The 23,426-nt window shown below is 43.0% G+C and overlaps 1 protein-coding gene and 1 long non-coding RNA gene across 2 annotated transcripts in view; both read right to left on the reverse strand.

Moving 5' to 3' along the window:
• Positions 1-5,575: 5,575 nt before the first annotated feature.
• Positions 5,576-23,426, reverse strand: part of LOC143921528 (uncharacterized) — a 65,852-nt gene continuing 48,001 nt past the window's right edge. The window contains exon 2 of the mRNA XM_077444858.1: positions 5,576-9,702. Within this exon, the coding sequence (XP_077300984.1) occupies positions 5,671-6,012 (342 nt within the window). The 5' untranslated portion in view covers positions 6,013-9,702 and the 3' untranslated portion in view covers positions 5,576-5,670. The remainder of the gene's footprint in view (positions 9,703-23,426) is intronic.
• LOC143921530 (uncharacterized) lies at positions 13,053-15,754 on the reverse strand. The gene is made up of 2 exons (XR_013261444.1): positions 15,560-15,754; positions 13,053-14,899 (listed from the first exon to the last, which is right to left on the reverse strand). It is a non-coding gene; the product is annotated as an uncharacterized LOC143921530 (long non-coding RNA).

The following is a 23,426-nucleotide window of genomic DNA, read 5'->3' on the forward strand; positions in this document are numbered from 1 at the left end:
TCCTTGTGGATCTCTTCATTTGTGACGAAGCGATATGCATCGGTGATAATCCTCAAAAACTGGTTTTGACATCTTTGCATTTTTTCGATATTGGATGGCTTACTGCATCCCCACAGTTGTATGCCATATGTCCATATTGGCTTCACGATTGCCTGGTATATCAGTTTTTTGCATTGTAGGTCTAATTTGGAGTGTCTTCCTATTAGCCAATGCATTTCTCTTTGTTTAATTCGAATCTGTTCTATTTTTTTTTAATGTGATGCCTCCACGTAAGCCTTGAGTCAAGATGCAGTCCTAAATATTTAGCTGACAAAGCTTGTGGAACTTGGATTCCGTTTATGAAAGCCTGAGTGCTGACACTATTTCGTCGCAGTGCAAATGTGACCTGCATTGATTTTAGCTCGTTGAGTTTCATTTTCCAGTCCTTGGTCCATTTGCTGATCTTGTCCAGTGCACGCTGCAGGCGTTCAAATGCTTCCTCCTGTGACTCGCTCGATGACATAATGACTGTGTCATCTGCAAATGTTCCAATGAATGTCTCTTCGCTTGTCGGGATGTCAGCAGTGTATATCAGGTACAGTATAGGCCCTATTACGCTTCCCTGTGGTACTCCTGCAGAGGCTGTGAAAAAGTTAGAGAATGCCTCCTCATGAGCAACTCTGAATTTGCGTCCGGATAAGTATGATTCCAGTAATTTGACATAATTTCCAGGTAATGACTTGCTGATTTTGTGGATAAGTCCTTCGTGCCATACCCTGTCGAAGGCCTGTGAGACATCAAGAAATACAGCCGGACAATACTTTTTTTCCTCTAGCGATTGCTCTATTTTTGAAATAACACGGTGCACTTGATCGATGTTAGAATGTTTCGACCTAAATCCAAATTGGAAGTCGGGAACATCGATTAAGGGCTTGAGTCTTTTTAATAATAGTTTTTCGAATAGCTTAGAGATCGCAGGCAACAAGGATATTGGTCTGTATGATGTTACTTGTTCGGGTGACTTTTCTGGTTTCTTCAACATTATGATTTGAGTAGTTTTGAAGCACTCTGGCACATGCTTGAGCCGGAAACATGCATTGTATAAGTATGTTAGCATGATAATAGCCTTTTTCGAAAGTTCCTTGAATAGTCCCGGTGAGATTTCGTCAATTCCAGGTGCCTTTTTAGGATTTATGTTGTCATCTATTTCTTTAGCTACTTCCATAGGGGTGACAGTTTTGATTAGTTGCTGTGGTTGATACATTGGTGTATAATCAGCATCAGATTGAATATTGTGTGGTTGGAATACTGTCTCTAAGTGTTGTGCAAACAGCTCAGCTTTTTCTTTGTTGCTTCTTATCCACTCTCCTTGCGCATTTTTCAGAGGTGGTATTTGTAGAATTGGTCGTTTGAATTTCCTAGTTGCTTTCCATAGTGAATGATTTTTATCAGCTGCAGGGCCCAAACCTTCCAAATATTTTTCAAAACAATTTTGTTTGTGCTCTTTAATAAGTCGGTTAACTTTGTTACTTATGTGGCTAAATTCTCTTTTGTCTGCAATATTTCGGGTTCTATGCCATATACGTCTTGTTCTACGTCTTTCTTTAATCAATTGTCTAATTTCCATGGGGTAATTAATGATTTGGTCTGGTTTTTCTTTTGGTACAGGTGTAGCTTCTTTCGCAGCCTCTCGTACAGAGTCAATAAAATTTTGAGTGTGTAGTTCGAGATCTTCTATAGTTTTAAGTTTCACTATTAAATTTATTGATTGGTCTAGTTTTTTTCTGAACATATCCCAGTTAGTGCGTTTATTTGTCAGGTTCTGTCTCCTTATTCTTTTAATTACCAGTGTGCTCAGTGTCATCAGCACTGGTGTGTGATCAGAAGTAAGGTCCTCTATTCCTTCGACCTCAATGTGGTTTGGGGCTATTCCTTTGGATATAAAAAAGTCAATTAAATCTGGTACCTTTTTACTGTCGGTCGGCCAGAAGGTTGGTTTTTGTGAGGAATGATACTCGCACGAAGAGCTCTGAATCGCGTATAGAAGGTTGTTTCCTTTACCAGGAGTTATAAGTCGTGATCCCCAAGCTGTATGTTTAACGTTGTAGTCTCCTCCAATAATAAATCTTGGCCCAAGGGAATTAAAGATGTTTATAAATTGGTATTTTGTGATAGTATGCTTTGGAGGACAATATGCTGCAGCAATATTTAAGTCAGCATTGCCATATTTAATTGTGATGATAGTAGCTTGCATGAATGGTTCTCTGATATCTTTTTGTTCGAAGTGCTGGATATTTTTTTTGATTAAAATAGCAGTACCACCGCGAGCTCGTTCACTAGGATGTGTTGTCCAATAAGCTGAGTATCCATTTATCTTTATGTAACTTCTTTGTGAAAAGTGTGTTTCTGATATTAGTGCTAGATCGATGTTGTTTGTCTTTAAAAACACTTCAAGTTCATGGACTCTCTGATTGAGTCCGTTTGCATTCCATGTTAATATGCGTAGGGAATTATCTGTCATTTTTATTATGTTTACTTGGTGATTTCCAATGATTTTCAATTTTTTCCACTCTGGTTATGAGCCAGTTGAATTGTTGTTTTATTTCAGTTTGAAAGTCACATAGCAACTGCATCATGCCACCGATGGTAGGTTCAGTTGATTTATTTTTCTTCCCGATATCTTGTTTGCTTTTGTCTGCTTGGGACTTAGCTGCTTCACTATATGTTTTGTCCGCAGTTGTTTGTTTATCAACAACTTCAATTTTATTTTGTTGTACGCGTTGCGTTACTGTTACCTTTTTGGGTTGTGATGATTTTATCTTTTTTTTATAGACCTCACACCCCCTGTAGCTAGCTGGATGTCCTTGCTGGCCACACAGGGCACAAGTTGGGGGAACATTTTTCTGCTTGTTGCATTTTGTTGTGTGATGGTCTGCGGCACATTTGACGCATTTAGGTTGTCGATTGCAAAAATTTTTTGTATGCCCAAGTTGTTGACAGTTTGTACACTGAGGGATGTCTTTTACTTTCATTGGTGGTTCAATTGTTACTCTGCAATGTAGAAGTTCTTTAATACCATATACTTCTTTGCAGTTTTCTTTTGGCACCAGGTCTACAAAAAATAGTGGGAAATCTTTTATTTTTCTTTCACCATCGGTTGTAAATTTCTTTATAATATTTGCCACATTGGCCACTTCATATCCTTTATCTTTGAAAGAATCTTTTATTTCATTAACGTCTGTTGATGGCGGTAAACCTCTAACAACCACTCTATAGCACCTTTCATTCTTGAGTTGATAGGTGTGATACTCTAGATTGTGAAGGGGGTTTTCGTTGTCTTTACATTCACGTTGTTTTAAATCATTTAGTGTTTTTTTGATTTTGCGATAATCTTCTTCGGTTTGTGTAGTGATTTTGATACTATTATTTGAAATTAATTTAAATTGACATTGAATGGGTGGTGTTTCTGTTGTTGATAATAGATGAGCTCTAAACTTATTGAAGTCAATAACATTGCTCACATAAATAGGCGGTGGAAGTGGTTGTTTGTTAGGTTTATTGGTTTGCTGTTTTTGTGTTTCTTTCAGGTTATTTTGCGGGGAAGATAATACTTTATCTATTTTTCTTTTTTTACTTCTTTTCTCTGCATTTTGGCTAAGTTCATTTTCAAGTTCTTCTTCATCCGTGTGGTAGTCTTTATTCATATTGTCAAGACTTTTGCTCCTATTTAGAATAGATGTAGAAGGCCTGGATTTTTTTTCCATTATTTCAATTCTTTTCTTTAAATCGGTTATAGTTATCTCATATTGTTTGCATCTGATTTCATATTGTTGGCATAGATGTGTAAGTTGATCATACGGATCGTACTGCTGCGCCAGTGGCACTGGATTATCTGTGTTCATTTTTCAGAATGGGTGCAAAACTGCGCCGCGCCGGTAACAGCGCGGCAGCAGTTTGATTTTGTTGTTGTATATTCACTTATTATATTATATTATTGCAACTTTAAATTTTATTATAATAATTATTATATATTTATAAAATTTATAAATGTTATATCGAATGCGATAAGGCGATAACGCACATCGACCGATTGCAACCGTGTACGGCGACGAAAAAAACACCCAAAAGCACCCAATAACTCATACAAAACGAAATGAATGTGAAGTTTGTTTAAAATTGTTTGTTCGAAAATCCAGCCTACTAAAACATAAAAAAAACCCATGTGACATTTTTTCCAAATCATTTTCGGCAAATTCTGCCCAAATACACTTAACAAATCATACTGAATTAAAACTATAAATGTGAAATTGGTTTACAATGTTCTACCCAAAAATCCCGCTTTACTTTATACCACAGAACTCACACCGGGGAAGAACCATTGATTTCAAGTTTCTCTTGTGGCAACCCCAAAGGCTGGCCGTAAACGGAGGTGTTTTCGCCCCGAGGGCGGTCAGCGCGTCACGGGAAGCCATCTCTTCCCTTCGGACCTCGAAACCGACAACACCTCTCTCGTCTCCCACACTCGCTGTACCTGAACCAATAAACATTGTTTCCCGAAGCCGAACACCGCGTTTCAATCAATCGCCTGCTCTCCATAACTGGTGACCCCTACAAAACAAGAACACGCATCTGTCAAAACACGCAGCTGTCAAAACACGCAGCTGTCAAAAACGTACGGTACAAGCATGGCGCCCATCATCACAGGCCTTCTCGACGAGGCCCCCGCCGCCACCCCCGCCTCTACCCCCGCGGCAGAAGCCTATTCAGGAGCAGAGATAGAAGTGGCGAGGATAGCCGTGCGCGTTCCGCCCTTCTGGGACGAAGCGCCCGAGCTGTGGTTCGCACGACTCGAAACACAGTTTCCGTGCGCGCTCATCAAGTCGGACGAGGCGAAATTCGCCACGGTCGTGGGACTCCTCGACAACAAGTTCCTCCCGCTCATCCGAGACATCCTTTTGGAGCAGGCCAAGGGAAACCGTTATGAAACTACCAAAAGAAGATTGGTAGAGGCGTTCTCGGACAGCCACGACAATCGCATCAACAGACTGATGGCGAATCTTCAGATCAGCGACAGCCGACCATCAGACTTGTGGTTCCATATGAAGGCGACCGCGGGCAACACGTGCTCGACAGATTTCTTGAGAGTCATGTGGACGCGAAGACTTCCAGTTCCCGTGCAGTCGGCGCTCGCAACGATGACGACGACCAACATAAAAGAGCTGACGGCGGTCGCAGACCGCGTTTTCGAGACACAGCGGCCGGTCGACGTTTTCCAGCTAAGCGCTGCCCCCTCAGCCTCCGCCCTCGCCCCGGCCCCCGCTACCGCCCCCGCCCCCGCCCCCGCTCCCGCGGAATACCCCAGCACCGCACCGTGCCCGCACGTGGACGCCTTTTCACGCACCCACGCACCTCCAGCACCACACCGTTCCAGCGTAGAAGCTAGGTTGCGGAACTGCGAAGACTGGATAGCCTCGGCGGACCAGAGCATGCAGGAGATTAAACAAATGCTGCGCGCGCAAGAGCGAAGAGGACCGAAGAATTCAAACCGCGGCCCCCATAACAAGACAACGTTCGACACGTGTCGATTCCATCAGAGGTACGGTAACCGCTCGCACAGATGCGAACCACCGTGCAGTTTCAAGAAAGCGGGAAACGAGTAAGCCCGTCGGTCAACTCAACAACCGGCGGGCCTCACAACTCTCGTCTCTTCGTTCGAGACCAGAGAACCGGGATGAGCTTTCTCATCGACACAGGTGCCGACGTCTCCGTTCTCCCCGCCCCCCCAGAGAACCGCAATCGACCCGCGCAATTGGAACTTCGTGCCGCCAATGGATCGCGAATCGCCACATACGGAACACAAGAGATGGTGGTGAACATCGGTCTCCGACGCCAATATCCATGGTCGTTCATAGTGGCGGCAGTTCCACGAGCGATAATCGGAGCTGACTTCCTCGCCAAGTACGGCATCATCGTCGACTTGAAAAGGCGCCGACTGACCGATGCACAGACAACGCAGTCACGCCAAGTCGGCATCGAAACGGGTCATTCACTAGGGTTGCGGGTCGTATCTCGCCCCACAGAGTATGAGGAGCTGTTGGCTCAGTTCGACGATATCACTCGCCCCGAAAAGTCGACCACCACCAAGAAGCATTCCGTGACACACCACATCGAAACCCGAGGGCCACCAACAGTTGCCAAACCCAGAAGGCTAGCTCCGGACAAACTAAAGATTGCCAAAGCAGAGTTCGCCCAGATGCAGAGAGACGGGACATGCCGGCCATCCAGCAGCAGTTGGGCCAGCCCACTCCATCTGGTGCAGAAAAAAACTGGCGAGTGGCGCCCATGCGGAGACTTCAGGCAGTTGAACGCATGCACGGTACCAGACAGGTACCCAATCCCAAACATGGCGGACTTTAATCATAATCTGATGAACACCTGTTTGTACTCGGTTATAGACCTGGTGAAGGCGTTCCACCAGATTCCAGTGGAGCCACGAGACGTCATAAAAACTGCGATAACCACACCATTTGGCCTATTCGAATTCCCGTGCATGACGTTTGGCCTAAGGAACGCAGCGCAAACATTTCAACGATTCATGGACGAAGTTCTCAGAGGGCTGGATTTCTGTTTTATTTACATCGACGACATACTCGTGGCATCACAGAATCCAGCCCAGCACAAAGACCACTTGAGGCAAGTCTTCGGAAGACTCCAGGCTTATGGAGTAAGAATTAATGCCAACAAATGCGAGCTGGGCAAACCAGAGGTGAAATTCCTGGGCCATCAGATTACGAAGAATGGAATTAAACCATCTCCGGAGAAGGTAGAAGCCATCAGAAGCTACCCCAAACCTCGGACAGTCCAGGACCTCAGGAGGTTCTTAGCCATGGTCAACTTTTATAGGAAGTTCATTCCCCACGCGACGGAGAACCAAAGGCTGATGAACGACCTCCTGAAAAATTCGAAGAAAAACGACAAAACCCCGGTAGCTTGGACTTCCCTCACTGATGAAGCATTCCAAAAAACCAAGACCCAGCTGGCAGACGCTACATTGCTGGTACACCCGGACCCGGAAGCGCCACTCTCAATCGCAGTCGATGCTTCAGATAGCACTGTCGGAGCAGTACTCCAACAACGCCAAGACGGCGTCTGGAAACCACTCGCCTTTTACTCAAAAAAGTTGACAGACGCCCAAACCAAATACAGCACGTACGACAGGGAGCTAACAGCCATATTCCAGGGCATCAAACATTTTAAAGTAATGCTCGAAGGCCGCAAGTTTGTGGTATTTACTGACCATAAGCCACTGCAGTTTATTTTCAAAAAGAAAGCCGACCAAGGTACCATGCGTCAAATTCGGCAGGCTTACTTCATCAGCCAGTTCACCACGGATATACAGCACGTGGCTGGAGAAGAGAACGTAGTGGCAGATGCCTTGTCTCGCCTGGAGGCGATCGCCTGTCCCAATAGCATCAATTACGAAGAACTGGCAAAAGCTCAGCTCGACGACGCCAACCTAGAGAAGCTGAGGAAGAACACCGCAAGCGGCTTACAGTGGCGCAGGATACCTGAACCGGAGAGCAATATGGAGATCTGGTGCGATATATCAACGGGCAGACCTCGCCCTTACATCCCAGAACGCTTCAGGCGTCAAGTATTCGACGGAATACACGGATTGGCCCATCCAGGAACCCGCGCATCAGTCGACATGGTACGGAGAAGGTTTTTATGGCCCAGTATTTCAAAAGACGTTAGGCATTGGGCAAAAACGTGCATTACATGCCAACGCACTAAAGTCAGCCGTCACACTCGGGCAGGGATCACCGAGTACGACCTGCCGAGCGACCGTTTCGCATTTGTCCATATGGACATAGTGGGGCCACTCCCGCTGTCGCAAGGGTTCTCATATTGCCTAACCGTAATAGACCGTTTCACCCGTTGGCCGGAAGCAATACCAATCGCCGACATACGGGCAGAGACAGTCGGCAAAGCCTTCTACGGAGGCTGGATCGCCAGATTCGGAGTCCCCCAGGAAGTCAAAACCGATCAAGGGCGCCAATTCGAATCGGAGTTATTCGCCGAGCTGACGAAAATCCTAGGCACCCGGCGACAAAGAACCACACCGTATAGACCTCAAGCCAACGGGATGATTGAGAGATGGCACCGTTCATTGAAATCCGCTATCATGGCTCAGGCAACCGACAATTGGGTCGATGCGCTCCCGACAACACTACTGGGACTCCGAGCCGCACTGAAGGAAGACGTTAAGGCCTCGGCAGCAGAGATGGTGTACGGGACACCCCTGGTGTTACCGGGAGAGATGTTCTCCACAAATAGGGCAATAACCGAACACCAATTCGTGAATAGAATCCGCCGGCAAATGGAAGAACTTCGACCGTCCCCGGTAAAAAGGCACGGGACAGAAAGGACCTTCGTACCGCAAAAGCTGCAGTCGTGCACGCACATATTCCTGCGCCACGACGCAGCACGAACAGGTTTCCAGCCCCCGTACCAAGGACCTTTTGAAGTTGTAAAAAGAAACGGCAACATTTGGACTATCAGGAAGAAGGGAAAGGAAGTGAACGTGGCAATGGACCGAGTTAAGCCAGCATACTTAGAACTGGCGCTATCACCTGGACCACCCCCGACCTCGTCGGAGCAATCACCATCACCTCCAGAGCAATCTCTACCACCGTCAGTACCAATGCCTACATCATCGACGACCCGCACTGGAAGAACCACGCAAATTCCTGCTCGATTTAGGGACTAGTAATTAAGCACTCGCATATGTATTAGTATCTACCCCAATTATGATGACATGTTAGCTTCTCATGAAATGCCCATAGCCACACGGAAGTTTCAGGAATGCATTTCTACCTAGAATAATCAGTTATTCAAATATTGTTATAGTTTAATGCTTTAATTGCAATAGCCTTAGATGATTGTGTTCTTGTCTATCTATGTATTCCGATTTTTTTTCCTTACCATATGTAATGGGTATATTATTTTTGTGTGCCTAGCGTGGAGTCGCTGCTATTAGATCTCATTCCGTGTGTACATTAGACTGTCAGTCTTTATAACTAATAGTGTTATGAATTGTACGATCCTCCACATACGCTGTAGCTCCGGGAAGCGAAATTCCAAAACTTTTATTCCTTACTGTTCTATGTTTACCTTTCCGTGGAAAGTACGGGTATTCGATTTACTTATGTTGTACTGATGTGTATTTTAGTTTACTTATGTTGTACTGATGTGTATTCGATTTACTTATGTTGTACTGATGTGTATTTTAGTTTACTTATGTGTGTACATTCGTGGTCCACATGCATTTTTTTTTTTAAATACTTGTATGATACCAAGAGAAAGGACACGAGAGAGGTCGGAAGTAACTGTAATATTATTTTGCTTCTGTAACTGTAAGACATTATTTCGTCTGTAACGCTGGGGTACCAGCTAAGTGGTATCGCCAAGGCTAAGGGGGGAGTATTGTGGCAACCCCAAAGGCTGGCCGTAAACGGAGGTGTTTTCGCCCCGAGGGCGGTCAGCGCGTCACGGGAAGCCATCTCTTCCCTTCGGACCTCGAAACCGACAACACCTCTCTCGTCTCCCACACTCGCTGTACCTGAACCAATAAACATTGTTTCCCGAAGCCGAACACCGCGTTTCAATCAATCGCCTGCTCTCCATACTCTCATTAGACACATACATACATACATATATAATCTTATTCCATATTAAACACAATGCAAATCCTTATATATGAACTTATTTACAGAAATTATGTTACAGATACTTGATTTATCATTTCAAAATCAAGAGACTTTGTATAATTGTACTGGAAATTATTTGAATAAAGTTCATTACCTTCCAAAAAAGTGATTTTTACTTTATCTATGTATGTAGTAACAGGGTCTAATGTTAAATTACAGAAAACACAAATATCAGAAGGCAAAGATCGAAAATCGAAAGATCAAAAAAAAGGGTGCATGGTAAACGGTACATACTCACTTAATTTGCGCGAGCAGGGTACAACTACCCTGTCAAATGTGAACCATTCACAGGACAACCGGTCGCTCTAGATCGGTCACTCGTGATCATCCGTCACGCTAAAACTGGTCACACCTGAAATCGGTCACGAGAAAACTGGTCACACCTAAAATCGGTCACGAGAAAACTGGTCACACCCAAAAATTAAAAATTGGTCACACTCAAAAATATTCGCAAATACTTTTTATTTACGAATTTTTTATTATTATCGACGAGACATATGTTCATATATTAGACATATGTGGCCGTTGGTTGTGGTCTTCGCGAGGAATTCGCGGGCATCTCATTAGAGTCAGTTCATCTGACGCTCTCTAGTCTCTAGAGAAGGTTGGCAATCGCTTTTGCGTTCATTTCACTTTGACAGTTCGAATGTCAAACCATAGTTTAATAATCTTAATTCGCCGCGGCGGTAAATGTAGCGCGGGAAGGTCTATGAAAACACCGATTGTGTTAGTAAGAGGATCCTTTATTTATGTTCACTTGTTACAATAGTAATTATATGTACAAAGAAGCTCGTTTTCGTTTCTCAGCTTCGGAGCGATGAATTCTTTCTTCTGGAAGCATATCTAAGTTTCCCATCCGATTTGACGTAATTACTACTAGTCGCCACCGGTGTCACACGATGTCGATAGCTCACACACACACTAACAGACATTTGTCTACGTTTTTACATTTGACATTTGACGTGTGTGCATTCATACCTACCGCGACATATATAATCCATTCATGAGTCAGTCAGTCAGTCAGTCACTTTTCTTCGAAGCCGCTGATATAGCTGAACGCATATCTAACATCTACTGCCCCTCCTCTATCATGTCCAACTTTTCTAAAGAATACAAACATAACCCCGTGGGTTCCACATCAGATGACGGCTTATCCATAAAGCTTTTTGCCGGGATGGATTTCATTGTATGCTGGTCTAACAAATTCAAGGTGGATCGTTTCCAAGTGACTTCAATGCTATTTTCATAGTATAGTGGATGTGGTGGAGGCAGTTCAACAGCATGCTGCATTTTTATATGAATGAGGTGGAAAAATGACTAGTATGATCAAGGTAATGAATATTATGACAATAAACATTTTATAAAGCTACATATGTACATAATAAATTTAAAATTCTTTTCTTACAGAAAATATACATTCAATGTATTGTTACGGGGTCGAGAAGGAGATGGTGTACAAATATTATAGTCACAGTTTTTTTTATAAGATCTTCTTTAATAGTAGTAAGTATACACGAGATTAATAACAAGTTTTTATTACACGTTACTAGTTAGTAGTTACTAGTTAAGTCGTCTAATCGCGAGTCACTAGTTAGACGGTTCAATTGTAAATCAGTGATTAGTAAGAGACGGATCGATCGCAAGTGACGGTTCAATCGCAAGTGACCTTCCATATGTTTAACATCAGTATATATTTAATAGACGTAACAATTTGGACCAATCATAGTTCGTGATAAAATAGGGGGGAACTCGAGTTAAGTAAAACAATATCTTAAGACTTTAATACTTTGACCCTTGAGTGTATCGAGAAATGGTTTTCACACAATTAGTTACGCAGCTTTAAAAGGGTCTTTGAGGGAATACGATTCGAGTCGAGTCGTGTGAAAAATGCTGGTAAACTAATTAAAGACAATATTTTTAGTGTTTGCAAATGTATCCCTTGAGGGTAGATTTCTCGCAATTCGTCGTGCGGATTAAGAAGGGTTTTGATATTTGAGGGAAACATAATTTGTCACGCTGGTGGCGTGAGAATAAGAAATAAAGTTATTTAAAAACGATATTTTTAGTGTTAACATATGTGTTTTGAATGTGTCGAGAAATGGTTGGTTGAGCACAGAATTCGTCACGCAGATAGCATTGAGTCGTGAGAAAAATGCAACTAAAACAATAAAGATTTTGGAAGTCTCATAAATAACATTAAAGGAAAATATCAATTAAGCGTACGGTCAAAGAATCAAGATAACAAGCGGGAATAAAGAGTAATATAAGTACATACATAGGTTGTAAGATATTCACAACATAACAGTATAGGGAGAATAGGAGGCGCCAAAATTAAATTTATAGAAAATCCCTTTACTGTAATAATCACGACTCCGCTAATGAAGAGAGACCAAACCATAATAACATTATATTTACTGACTCAACGTCATCCTGTGATTTGCAACAACACACCATAACTTTTGTTCTGACAGAAAGTATAGCCAGCGCTGTTCCATTAGCAGTTATCACCACTTAAGTCTAACAACTTTTGAGAATTTTTCAGCATTTGCTCTTTTGAAAGATTTCTGGGGAACATAAATCCAAAATATATAGTGACTGCCGATTCTCATGCCGAACGCTTAGCTCTCACTAATGTTGTTAAGGATTTGGAGATGGATCTATGATTGGAGTTTTAATAGTGGATAGACAGATATTATATAGATTATTTAAAAATATAATTATTTCCAACTCATCCCATCTCATGAAGCTGAAATAAACTTTATTATATTTAATAGTTCAGAGGTATGCAGAAAATACTTAGACTGGTTTAAACTTTTGTTTTCCATAAAAATATTGTTTATTTATAGTTCCAAACTGACTAAAATATCACGATTATATTATAACCTTGTTTTCACATTGTTCTACCAGAACTTAAAATTGATACATATTTTTTTTTGTATATATGTATGTATCTTCATATTTTTTAAATTAGGTATATATGTTTTTACCTTTTCTAAATAATTAATGTTTTACATATATTGTTTGTTTATAATGTTTTACCTTTATTACTTATTTATATTGTTAAAAGCAATTTTTCTTAAGATGTGTAATTCTCTGTTTTTCTCATAATTACATATATGACTTAAATATTAATCAGCTAATCACTCACCATATAAAGTTTATCTCTTTTAATTCAAATAATTTAATAGTTCTAATCATTGTCTTTTACCTATTCTCTTCCGAAAAGTCCATTATCGATATTGTGTCTTAAAACTCATGAAAAGAATTCACTGAAGAACGGAGACATCTGATTTTTTTTTATTTGGTGATTCTTCAATGATTCAATGTTGAAATCACTTATTTTGTCTTTTACCTATTCTCTTCCGAAAAGTCCATTATCGATATTGTGTCTTAAAACTCATGAAAAGAATTCACCGAAGAACGGAGACATCTGATTTTTTTTTATTTTGTGATTCTTCAATGATTCAATGTTGAAATCACTTATTTCATGTGTCTTTTTTGTGTTTTACATTAATGAATATATATTTTTTGTTACGATTGTTTTAAATGTTATTAAAATTATATTTTAATGCTTTTATATGAATAAATGCTATTCTGTTGCTTGAGTGGCCCGTATTTAAACCCAATTACCTGACTCTTATTTCAATTTAAAACCGAAAAATCAAGGTGGACGAGAAATGCTCAAGCATCAAAAAAAAAAAAAAAATAGCCAATGTTTGGGAATTCCGAGTCATATTATATTTACACGATCAATCATAAATTGGGATTTATTTCAGTGAATTAAGATTTCGAAACATACTTAAGTAATTATAACTCTATAAAATTGCATTATGATACAGTTATTTTCTTTCTTAAATATAACATGTAAATTAAAAAGCAGAAATAGTAGATTGTAAGCAGAATATACTACGATGACAATTCATATGTGTGTAGCGGCTGGCGAGCTTTTCTGAAATAAAATTTTCGTGTGGAGCGAATAGCTTGTTACAGGGACGAGGAAGAGATGATAAAAATTATAACCATTATTCTCAAATGCTTATATTATATTTTCCAAATAGCAGTTTTGTGTAAACAAGATTTAGGTAGACAAGTTTTGAAAGGAGTATCTATACAATCAGAATGATATTTGACAGTTTAGATTTGAATAGGATGTGTGATTGTAGAGTGTTGAAACAATAAAGGTTTTATTTGTTTATTACAGCTACCATAAGTTTATCAGTATATTTGTAATTTCATCTGGTAGCTTATTATAAGTAACAACACTTCCATACATACACGTTTTTCCTACTCTTATTTAATTTTAAATTCTGTGATTTATTGCTACCTCTAATGCTATATTTATGTAAATGTAACCCTCTGTGGTGACCGCCGGGGTTCTGGCAGTACCAATGCGATCAGTCACACGGTCAGTCACCGTTTTGCGGGAAGCATTCTCTTCGTCAGAATAAACAACACCGTCACTGTTGCACTCGCCTTCCCCCATACCTCTAACATTTTAAAAAAAATAAATTTAAAAGAAATACCTAGGTAACATTTTCTTATCTAACTTATAAATAAAAACCGACATATATAGCATCAAATTTATAAAATACTTTAACATGGATCTTATACTAATATACCTATTTATGTGCATCTAAGATAGGCTCATCTTCGTGGCTCTATTCTGTAATTTTTGTAGCCTATCTTAGCCTAGCCTACAGAAAAGATCCACAACACATAAAATGTGGTCGGACAATTGCATTATATATGATAACTGCCTCCACCACATCCACTATACTATGAAAATAGCATTGAAATCACTTGGAAACGATCCACCTTGAATTTGTTAGACCAGCATACAATGAAATCCATCCCGGCAAAAAGCTTTATGGATAAGCCGTCATCTGATGTGGAACCCACGGGGTTATGTTTGTATTCTTTAGAAAAGTTGGACATGATAGAGGAGGGGCAGTAGATGTTAGATATGCGTTCAGCTATATCAGCGGCTTCGAAGAAAAGTGACTGACTGACTGACTGACTCATGAATGGATTATATATGTCGCGGTAGGTATGAATGCACACACGTCATGACACGACACACACATGAGTAATTCCAGATTGTTGTTACAAGGACGACATATCGTATTTGGCAATTTGTTGTCTTTCTTGACCTGCAAATACGAAAGGTTTATAATAAAATTAATTCAGATGGCAATAGGTTAAGGTGAGAATTTTTTTCAAATTCCAAACCGGGTAATTTAACCTAACTGTTCAAATAAACCGAAAAATCCTGGTTAAAATAAGGACTGAAGCCACAATTAAAACTTTTCTAGAAACACATTAAATATAAAATCCACAACGGAATATCTACAGTAAATTATTCCATTGCAAACTGCTTTAAATATTTATTTGACTTCAGTATGTAAACGTAATCGGGAAAAAAACAAGAGTGCTAAGCGATCTTGCGTGAATATTTAAATCTCGAGATTGTGTAATTGATAGTTAGACTTATTATACCTACTTGTAAACCAGCTGTTTATTAAACGCATTCTATAGAAACTGCACGGAATTAAAAAGTGGTGCCGTTTTTTCTTTAATCAAGTTTAATAAATTTCAAGAATTAATCGATTTTATTTTATTTAAAAAAATTATGTACATACATACATACATATATTCAATTTGGATTCTTTTCGAATTGCTAGTTTGATTTGCTATTCTAATATTATGGATTCCGTTTATTGTGAAATTGACGAGATCGTTAACATACATTTGTTTGGCTTTATCTTTAACATATTGATCAGATTCACGAGGTAAATGTGAGGGTAAACGACCTGCAGCTGACGGCAGGACGAAATGCTTTCGGCCAAATGTGGCTGAGGATTTCCATGGATGGAGACGAAAGCCTCGGCTGGACCAGAAGACAAGCAGAGTCTGCACTGCATTGGGAATTGACGTTCGTCACAATTCATCCTCTAGTGAGATTGGTCTAAAGAACACCCATTTGACAGCTATAGCTGAAAAGGACTAGCACAAGTCGTCATTAGTCACCGGAGCCTGAGGGGGCCGTGTATTGTTCAATGGTTGTAAATGCATTGTTAAAGGTTTGCCGAACAATGGATAGCACTGGGACTATCCTACCTCTAGTCGTCATGGTTCGGTGATTATTCCGCACACTTCACTAAAACCCCGATCACGGAATATCTGGCACCCGAAAATTCCATACATCGAGAGCTACCCATACGAAATATCAAACTAACGAGAGCTGGAGTGCCAGATATTCAATATCAATATATATATTACTAGCTGTATTACCCGGCTTCGCTCGGTATTTGTAATATAATTTTTTTAAATATATATATATATATACAGTGGCGGACTGGGACTGAAATCAGTGCATGCCAGTAGTCAAAGGGGGGCCCCCCAGGGTTAAAAAAATTTGTCCCCCCCCCCCCCCATATAACAAAATTTTCTTCTTTCCACCACGTCAGGGACGTCATTTCAGCTTTTTCTTGGGGGGGGCAGGCAAAGATTGGTCAAATTGAATTTTTTTTCAAAAAATCTTTTTTATATCGGAATAAAAATGGAAAATATTCTTTGAATACACCTAATTGAGTTATAAAATATGAAAAAAATAAGCTTATTTTTGAAAAAGTAATTATAAAAAAATATTATGTAAAGAGAAAAAAGCGCCGCAGGCGAAAATTTTTTTCCACAAATCTTCACATGGTCAACATTAATCGACCATCAAACTGAGTCATCAAAAAACTATCAATTAACTTAATTTCTACCAACTGTCTTTTCACTTTATCTATGTACATGTGCGTAATAACAATAGATAAAGTTTTGTTTTGTTTCTCTTCAAAGCACATAGCAGCGATTATTTTATTAGTTACCCAAAAGTAACATACATAAGAAATAAACGTAGCATTCATAGATCCGTAGTATCTCATTAATCATTAAATTCATAATATTTTCTAAATTCACACTATTCCTTAGTTTAGAGGGGCGAGTGCCCCCCTATGGCCACCCCAAATTACGTCCCTGAAAAAAAATGCATAATATTTTCAATGAATGTTAACCGAAAATCGGGATTTTGGGGAGGGGGCCCCTATCCTATATTTCTATTTACATGGATGTGTCTAAATTAGGAATAGATTTTATATTCGGAAACTGTTTAAAATTGTGTATTTAAATCTTACTATATCATCGAAGTATAATCAAATGTTATTTTGAAAGTATGAAGTAAATTTAAATCGCTGGTTGATGATGAATCGTCCTATCAAAATTGTTTTATGCAATTATGTTTATATTTTTCACGAAAATTTGTTTATTCCCATTTTTATTTCAGTAGTTAGTTGTTACATAGGTATTGGTATATACATAATATTGAGGTTGGAAATGGGCCCGGCAAAAGGGCCCACGCAAATGTTGAAACTTACATTTCGAGCCTAATAAAAAAAGTTAACCGATCCTTGGGCTGTTAAAGCAGGTATTAGTTGTTTGTGTATATCGTAAGAAATTTGTTTTGTTGAAATACCCAAACTTTAGGTCCCAAAGTTGCAATATCCTATAAATAGTTAAAAAGTTATTTAATTTTACTGAGGGCCCATATTTTCTAACAGATAGTGGGGCCCACATGCCATCGGGCATGTTCGCTTGTATGGCCAGTCCGCCACTGTATATATATATATATATATATATATATATATATATATATATATATATATATATATATATATATATATATATATATATATATTTATTCTTCTTCTTCTAATGCCGAATCCGTATTCGGACGTAGGCGACTACCATGGGCAGACATCGTTTATGGCCCGTGCGAATTCTTTCCTATCATGGGCAAGCCGAAATAACTTTTCGAGACCGAGTTCCATCCACGACCTGATGTTCCGGAGCCAAGAGAGCTTCTTTCTCCCAAGCCACCGTTTGCCTTATATTTTCCCTTCTATGATTGTTTGTAGAAGGCGATATTTGGGGCGGCGAATAATGTGGCCAAAGTATTCCATCTTACGGCGCTTCACCGTGTCAAGAAGCTCTCTCTTTTTATGAAGAAGCTGGAGGACTGTTTCGTTTCTTACTTGCTCCTTCCACGAGATCTTTAGCATCCTCCGGTAACACCACATTTCAAAGGACTCTATCCTGTTCATGGATGCCACTAACACCGACCAAACATAGAAGTGCAGGACTCTTAAGCGCAATTTTATAGACAACCTTCGACAACACAAAACATTTTTCATGCTGCCGAAGGCATTTCTTGCTATTTTGATCCTTCTTTTTATCTCCATTTCGGAACTGACGTCCGTATTGATCCGTATTGACTAGGTATTTGTATTGTTCGACCTGTTCAATCATTTGTCCGCGCACACTCAGGTTTAATGGATCCGTCTTTTCTTTACATATGACCATTTATTTTGTCTTGTTGATATTAATAGACAGACCCCATTTTTGACATGAATAATCAATTGTGATCAATAACGATTGCAGGTCTTCGGCACTCTCAGTCAATATTGCCGTATCATCAGCGAAACGGATATTATTTATAATTTCGCCGCCTATTTTTATTCCTATTTGACTATCGACTGCCTGGTTGAACACCATTTCCGAATACAGATTGAAGAGCATGGGCGACAATACACATCCCTGCCGTACCCCTCGACTTATTTCTACTTTTCGGTTTCCAAGTCTTCAACCCTCACGACAGCAGATTGGTTCCAATATAGGTTCTTCAAAAGGGCGATATCCTTTGCATCTATCCTAGTTTGGTTTAGTGCATGGATTAATTTGTCATGTTCCACTCTATCAAATGCCTTTTCAAGGTCGATGAAACAGACGTATATCCTCTTTTTGAAATCCCTACACTTTTGTAGGAGTACGTTCATGCAGAACAACGCTTCTCCTGTTTACGCCTTATTCTGTCTTGGATGATTTTGAGAAGTATTTTAAGGATGTGGCTCATTAAACCATGTTTTAGGTGATATCACGAGAAAAATTTTAATTATATGTAAGTTTTTTTTATTTTATACATTTTTTATTAAAAATATATATTTGTAAAAACATTTTTAAATATCGTTTTATGTGAAGAGTATTCAAAGGTAAGTGGAGTCAGGTCGAGGTACAAGAAAACACGCAGGCAGGTTCCAGGTCTTTATTGCTGCTCGTCCGGTGGAGGTCAGGTTCCGAATGCCACCGTTCGAGAGCGCACCATACTTATAAATATTCAGCGCTCAGCGCATGCACGTTATGACCCGTATAGTCATTGGTCAAGGAGTCGGGTGTAGCCATTGGCCGCAACGCCCGACTCCACCATTGGTCGGCGTCACCATGACGTCACCGGTCTACGGGGCGTCTCTCTATGTAACGTTACATAACCCCCTTCTTAAGAGAGATCGTCCCGATCGACCCATTAATTTACACTTAAACAATTACAAAATAGTTACATACAATTACAGTCAATATTCGACGGCCTTATACCTTGCGAGTCTATCCAGGTGCACCACCATTTGGTTTGAGCCGTCGAATTCCCTGCGTATCCTATAAACTACGTCACTAAGTTTGGTCACTATGGTGTACGGTCCTTCCCACAGCGATTGCAGCTTTGGTGAAAGCCCTGGAGTCTTGGCAGGGTTGTACAGCCATACTCGGTCACCTGTTTCGTACGCCGGTTCGGTTCTGCGGACGTCGTATCGCGTCTTCATACGGCTATTCTGCATCCGGAGGTGGGCTCTGGCGAACCGATGTACCTTGGCCATGCCTTCGGTCAACTTCGTGGTATATCGGTGTGGATCCTGAGGTTCGCTGTCTGGTGGAGGGCCCCCATATAGTAGGTCCGCCGGCATGCGCAGTTCTCGTCCGTACATCATGGCTGCTGGTGATGCTCCTGTCGCATCGTGTTGGGCCGCTCTATATGCCATGAGGAAGTGCGGAACCAGCGTGTCCCAGTCGTCCTGCTCGTCGTTGACGAACTTCGTCAAGTGCGCCCGCATGGTTCGATTGAGTCGCTCGACCATTCCATCGGACTGAGGTCGGTATGGTGTTGTTCTCGTTTTGTGTACGCCCAGCCGGTCCAGTGCCTGACGGAACAACTTCGACTCGAAGTTTCGTCCCTGGTCAGAGTGCAGCTCGTTCGGGACGCCTAGCCGCGTGAACACTTGTTCTACCAGGGCGTCTGCTACGGTCTCTGCCTCCTGGTTCGGTAGTGGAATCGCTTCCGGCCACTTCGTGAAGTAGTCCATGGCCACCAGTATGTATCGGTTTCCTCGTTCGGTGGCCGGGAGTGGACCCAGAATGTCGACTGCCATTCGTTGTAGTGGCGTCCCCGAAAGGTACGGTTGAAGTGCCCCGCGATTCCTTCGGTGTGGTCCGTTGTGGGCCCCGCACTGTGCGCATCGTTCGCACCACTGGGTGACGTCGATTCGACACGTCGGCCAGTAATATTTTTGGCGCACGTTTCGGTACGTTTTATTGATACCGAAGTGGCCCCCCGTGGGCGCATTGTGCATCTCCCACATGATTTCGGGTATCTTCTCAGTCGGCACCACCAGCTGCTTTGTGTGACGTGTTCCCGCGGTGTTCTCCCATCTCCGGTACAGCTTACCGCCTTCCACCTCCAATGCGTCCCATTGGGTCCACAGTATTTTAAGTTCCTGCTCCTCAGCAGATACTGTTTCCCACGGTGGTCTCGTTCCGGCGTTCTTCCACTCGACGATTTTGTCGATCGTCGAGTTTGTCATCTCGTTGGGCAAGATCCCTACGAGGGCTACTCGTGCTTCCGGTTCTGCGGGTTCTACTGGTTCCGTTCGGGCCGAGTCGTTTTCTTGATCGGTTGTCTCTGCGCGTGAGCATTTGGGACACTCTTCCGTACACGGCCTTCGCGATAGTGCGTCCGCGTTCCCGTGCTTTATCCCCGGTCGATGAATGATGGTCACGTTGTACTGGCCCAGAATTTCCAGCCACCTCGCCAACTGGCCCTCCGGTCTTTTGAAGTTCTTCAGCCACGTTAACGCTGAGTGGTCGGTTCGTAACGTGAACTTCGAGCCCGATAGGTAGTGGTGGAAGTGTTGAATGGTTTTAATTGCCGCCAATAGTTCTTTTCGGGTCACGCAATAGTTTTGTTCGGGTTTGTTCATTGTCCGGCTGAAATACCCGATCACTTTCTCCACCCCCCCTTGAACTTGAGACAAAACTGCACCGATGCTATGTTGACTGGCGTCGGTGTCCAACACATATCGCTCTCCCGGCTGGGGATACGACATAATTGGCGTGGTAGTCAGCGCTTCTTTCAACTTTTCGAACGCTTGTTCGCACGTCGGTGTCCACTTGAACTCGCGCCCTTTTTCCGTTAGCTGATGGAGTGGTTTCGCGATCTCGGCGAAATTGCGCACAAATTTTCGGTAGTACGTGGCCAGTCCCAGGAAGCTGCGCATTTGGGTTTGTGTTTTCAGAGTCGTCCAGTCCCGCACGGTTTGGACTTTCTTCGGATCTGTCGAAATTCCTTCGGCTGACACTCGGTGTCCCAGAAATTCGACCTCGCGGCAGCACAATCGACACTTGTCTGCATTCAATTTAAGGCCGGCTGCCTGTATCCGTTCGAACACATTGTTTAAATGCACCAAGTGTTCGTCGTAAGTTTTGCTGTGCACGATAATGTCGTCTAGATACACGAGGACATTGCTTATGTCACCGACCACTTTTGTCATTAACCGTACGAACGTCGCTGGCGCGTTACACAACCCGAATGGCATCACTTTGAACTGAAACAGACCGAACTCTGTTACGAACGCTGTCTTCTCGCGGTCTTCCGGGGCGACCGGTACCTGCCAGAATCCGCTCTGCAGATCCAGTGTGCTGAAGTAGCTCGCTCCGTTCAACTGGTCGAAAGTGTCGTCGATCCTCGGGATGGGGTGTGAATCTATTTTGGTGACGGTGTTCAGTTTCCGGTAGTCCACGCACATCCTTAGCGACCCGTCCTTTTTGGCGACCGGAACTACCGGTGACGCCCACGGCCCGTGCCCCGGTTCTATCGCGCCCTGCTTCAGTAAGTCGTCGATCATAGAGCGTACTTCCTCTTTCCGTGCTAGCGGTATCCTTCTCGGCGGCTGTTTCATCGGCTTCGTGTCTCCCACGTTGATGGTGTGGACCGCCTTGGTGGTCCTTCCTTGGTCCTTCTCGTCGCGGGCGAACGCTTTCTGATTTTCCCGAATCATGGTCTCGAGGCGCTGTTTCTCTTCTGGCAGAATATCGGCCCTCTCGAGTAACGCCGTGATCTTCGGGTGGGGTACTTCCCCGCGGATGCTCTTGACAGCAGGTGCGTTTTTCTTCCCTTTCTCGCGTTGCACGCCCCTGATGATACACTTCTCCTCTCCGCCCAACTCGAACGTAGCTCGGACATGTCTCAGTGCGTCCAGTCCCAACAATATGGGATCCTGGATATCCGCCACCGCTACGTTCCACGGAAACTTTTCGCCCTGCAGATTAAGGGTCACCCGTATCCATCGGTGGATCTTGATGGTTTGGCCCGCCGCTTGCCGTGCTCTGCTGTAATGGCCCTTCACGACGGTGTAATCTTTAGGAGAGATCTTCGCGAACAGTTCCGGGTTGATCACCGTGATGCACGCCCCGGTGTCCCCCACCATTCGACACGGCACGCCTCCGATCTCTCCTTTCACGACAAACGAGCCGGCCGTGCCGCTGGCGTCCAGTTTGTTCACTCCGGGTGTTTTGCGTGCACCGGTGATCGGTCTGACCCGTAACAGGCCGATCACTGCTCGTTTCCCGAAGCCGCCTCCTCCTCGTCGTCTTCATCCTCGTCGTTCGTTGGCTCCAGCTTCCGGACCCTCTTCTTGCGGCACAACCGGCTAATGTGTCCCGTTTGTCCGCAGTTCCAACACGTTGGAGTAGTAGTGGCTGGTCGCGCTGTCTGGTCCGATGACACCCATCGTGGGGGTCGCACGGCCGGTCGAGATGGTCTGAACGCTCCCGCGTCGGGACGTACTGTTCTCGACGTTGGTTGTGCCGACCGTTGTTCCTTCGCTTCGAAGATGACGGCTTATCGTGTTGCGTCGGCTCTGGTTATCACGTCCGCTGTAGTCGGGGTGATCCGGAGCGCGCCAAGTTTGGCCCGTAGACTGGGGTACGTGAAGGAGTTCGCCGCTATGCACACGGTCATGCGTTCGACTGCTTCGGCGTTCGTGTGGACGCCCTCCAGCATGTCTTCGCAGAGGGCTCGTATCGCGTCTACGTGGTCCGCGGCTGGTTCTTCCGCACTCCATCTTCTCTGTTCCGCTGCCGCATGGCATGCAATCGGTGTGCCCTGTCGTCTGAAACGTTGTGCCAGCTCTTCCGTCAATTCGTCGTAGCTCAGCGTCGATGGCAGCTGACTGGCGAAAATGGCGGCCGCACCTCGGAGTTGGCAGCACAGTCGGTCCTCCAGGTTCGTCGTCTCCTTGTTCAGCCGTGCAGCAAGCTCGAAGTGGTTGAGGAAGTCCTTCCACCGTTCAGTACCGTCGAACGTGGTGTAGTCGTACCGGTGGGAATGTTGCCGCACCCCGTACGTGTCTCGCTGTGTGGTCCGCCTGTCCTCGTAACATACCTCTGATCTCCTCGGTGGTTCTGGATGTACGTCGGCTTTCGGCTGCGTTGGTGTCGCAGACTTCTCCCAGGACTGCAAAAACGTGGCGAAGG

Source organism: Arctopsyche grandis, chromosome 13 (assembly GCF_051622035.1).
Source record: "Arctopsyche grandis isolate Sample6627 chromosome 13, ASM5162203v2, whole genome shotgun sequence".
In the NCBI taxonomy this organism is placed as follows: domain Eukaryota; kingdom Metazoa; phylum Arthropoda; class Insecta; order Trichoptera; family Hydropsychidae; genus Arctopsyche; species Arctopsyche grandis.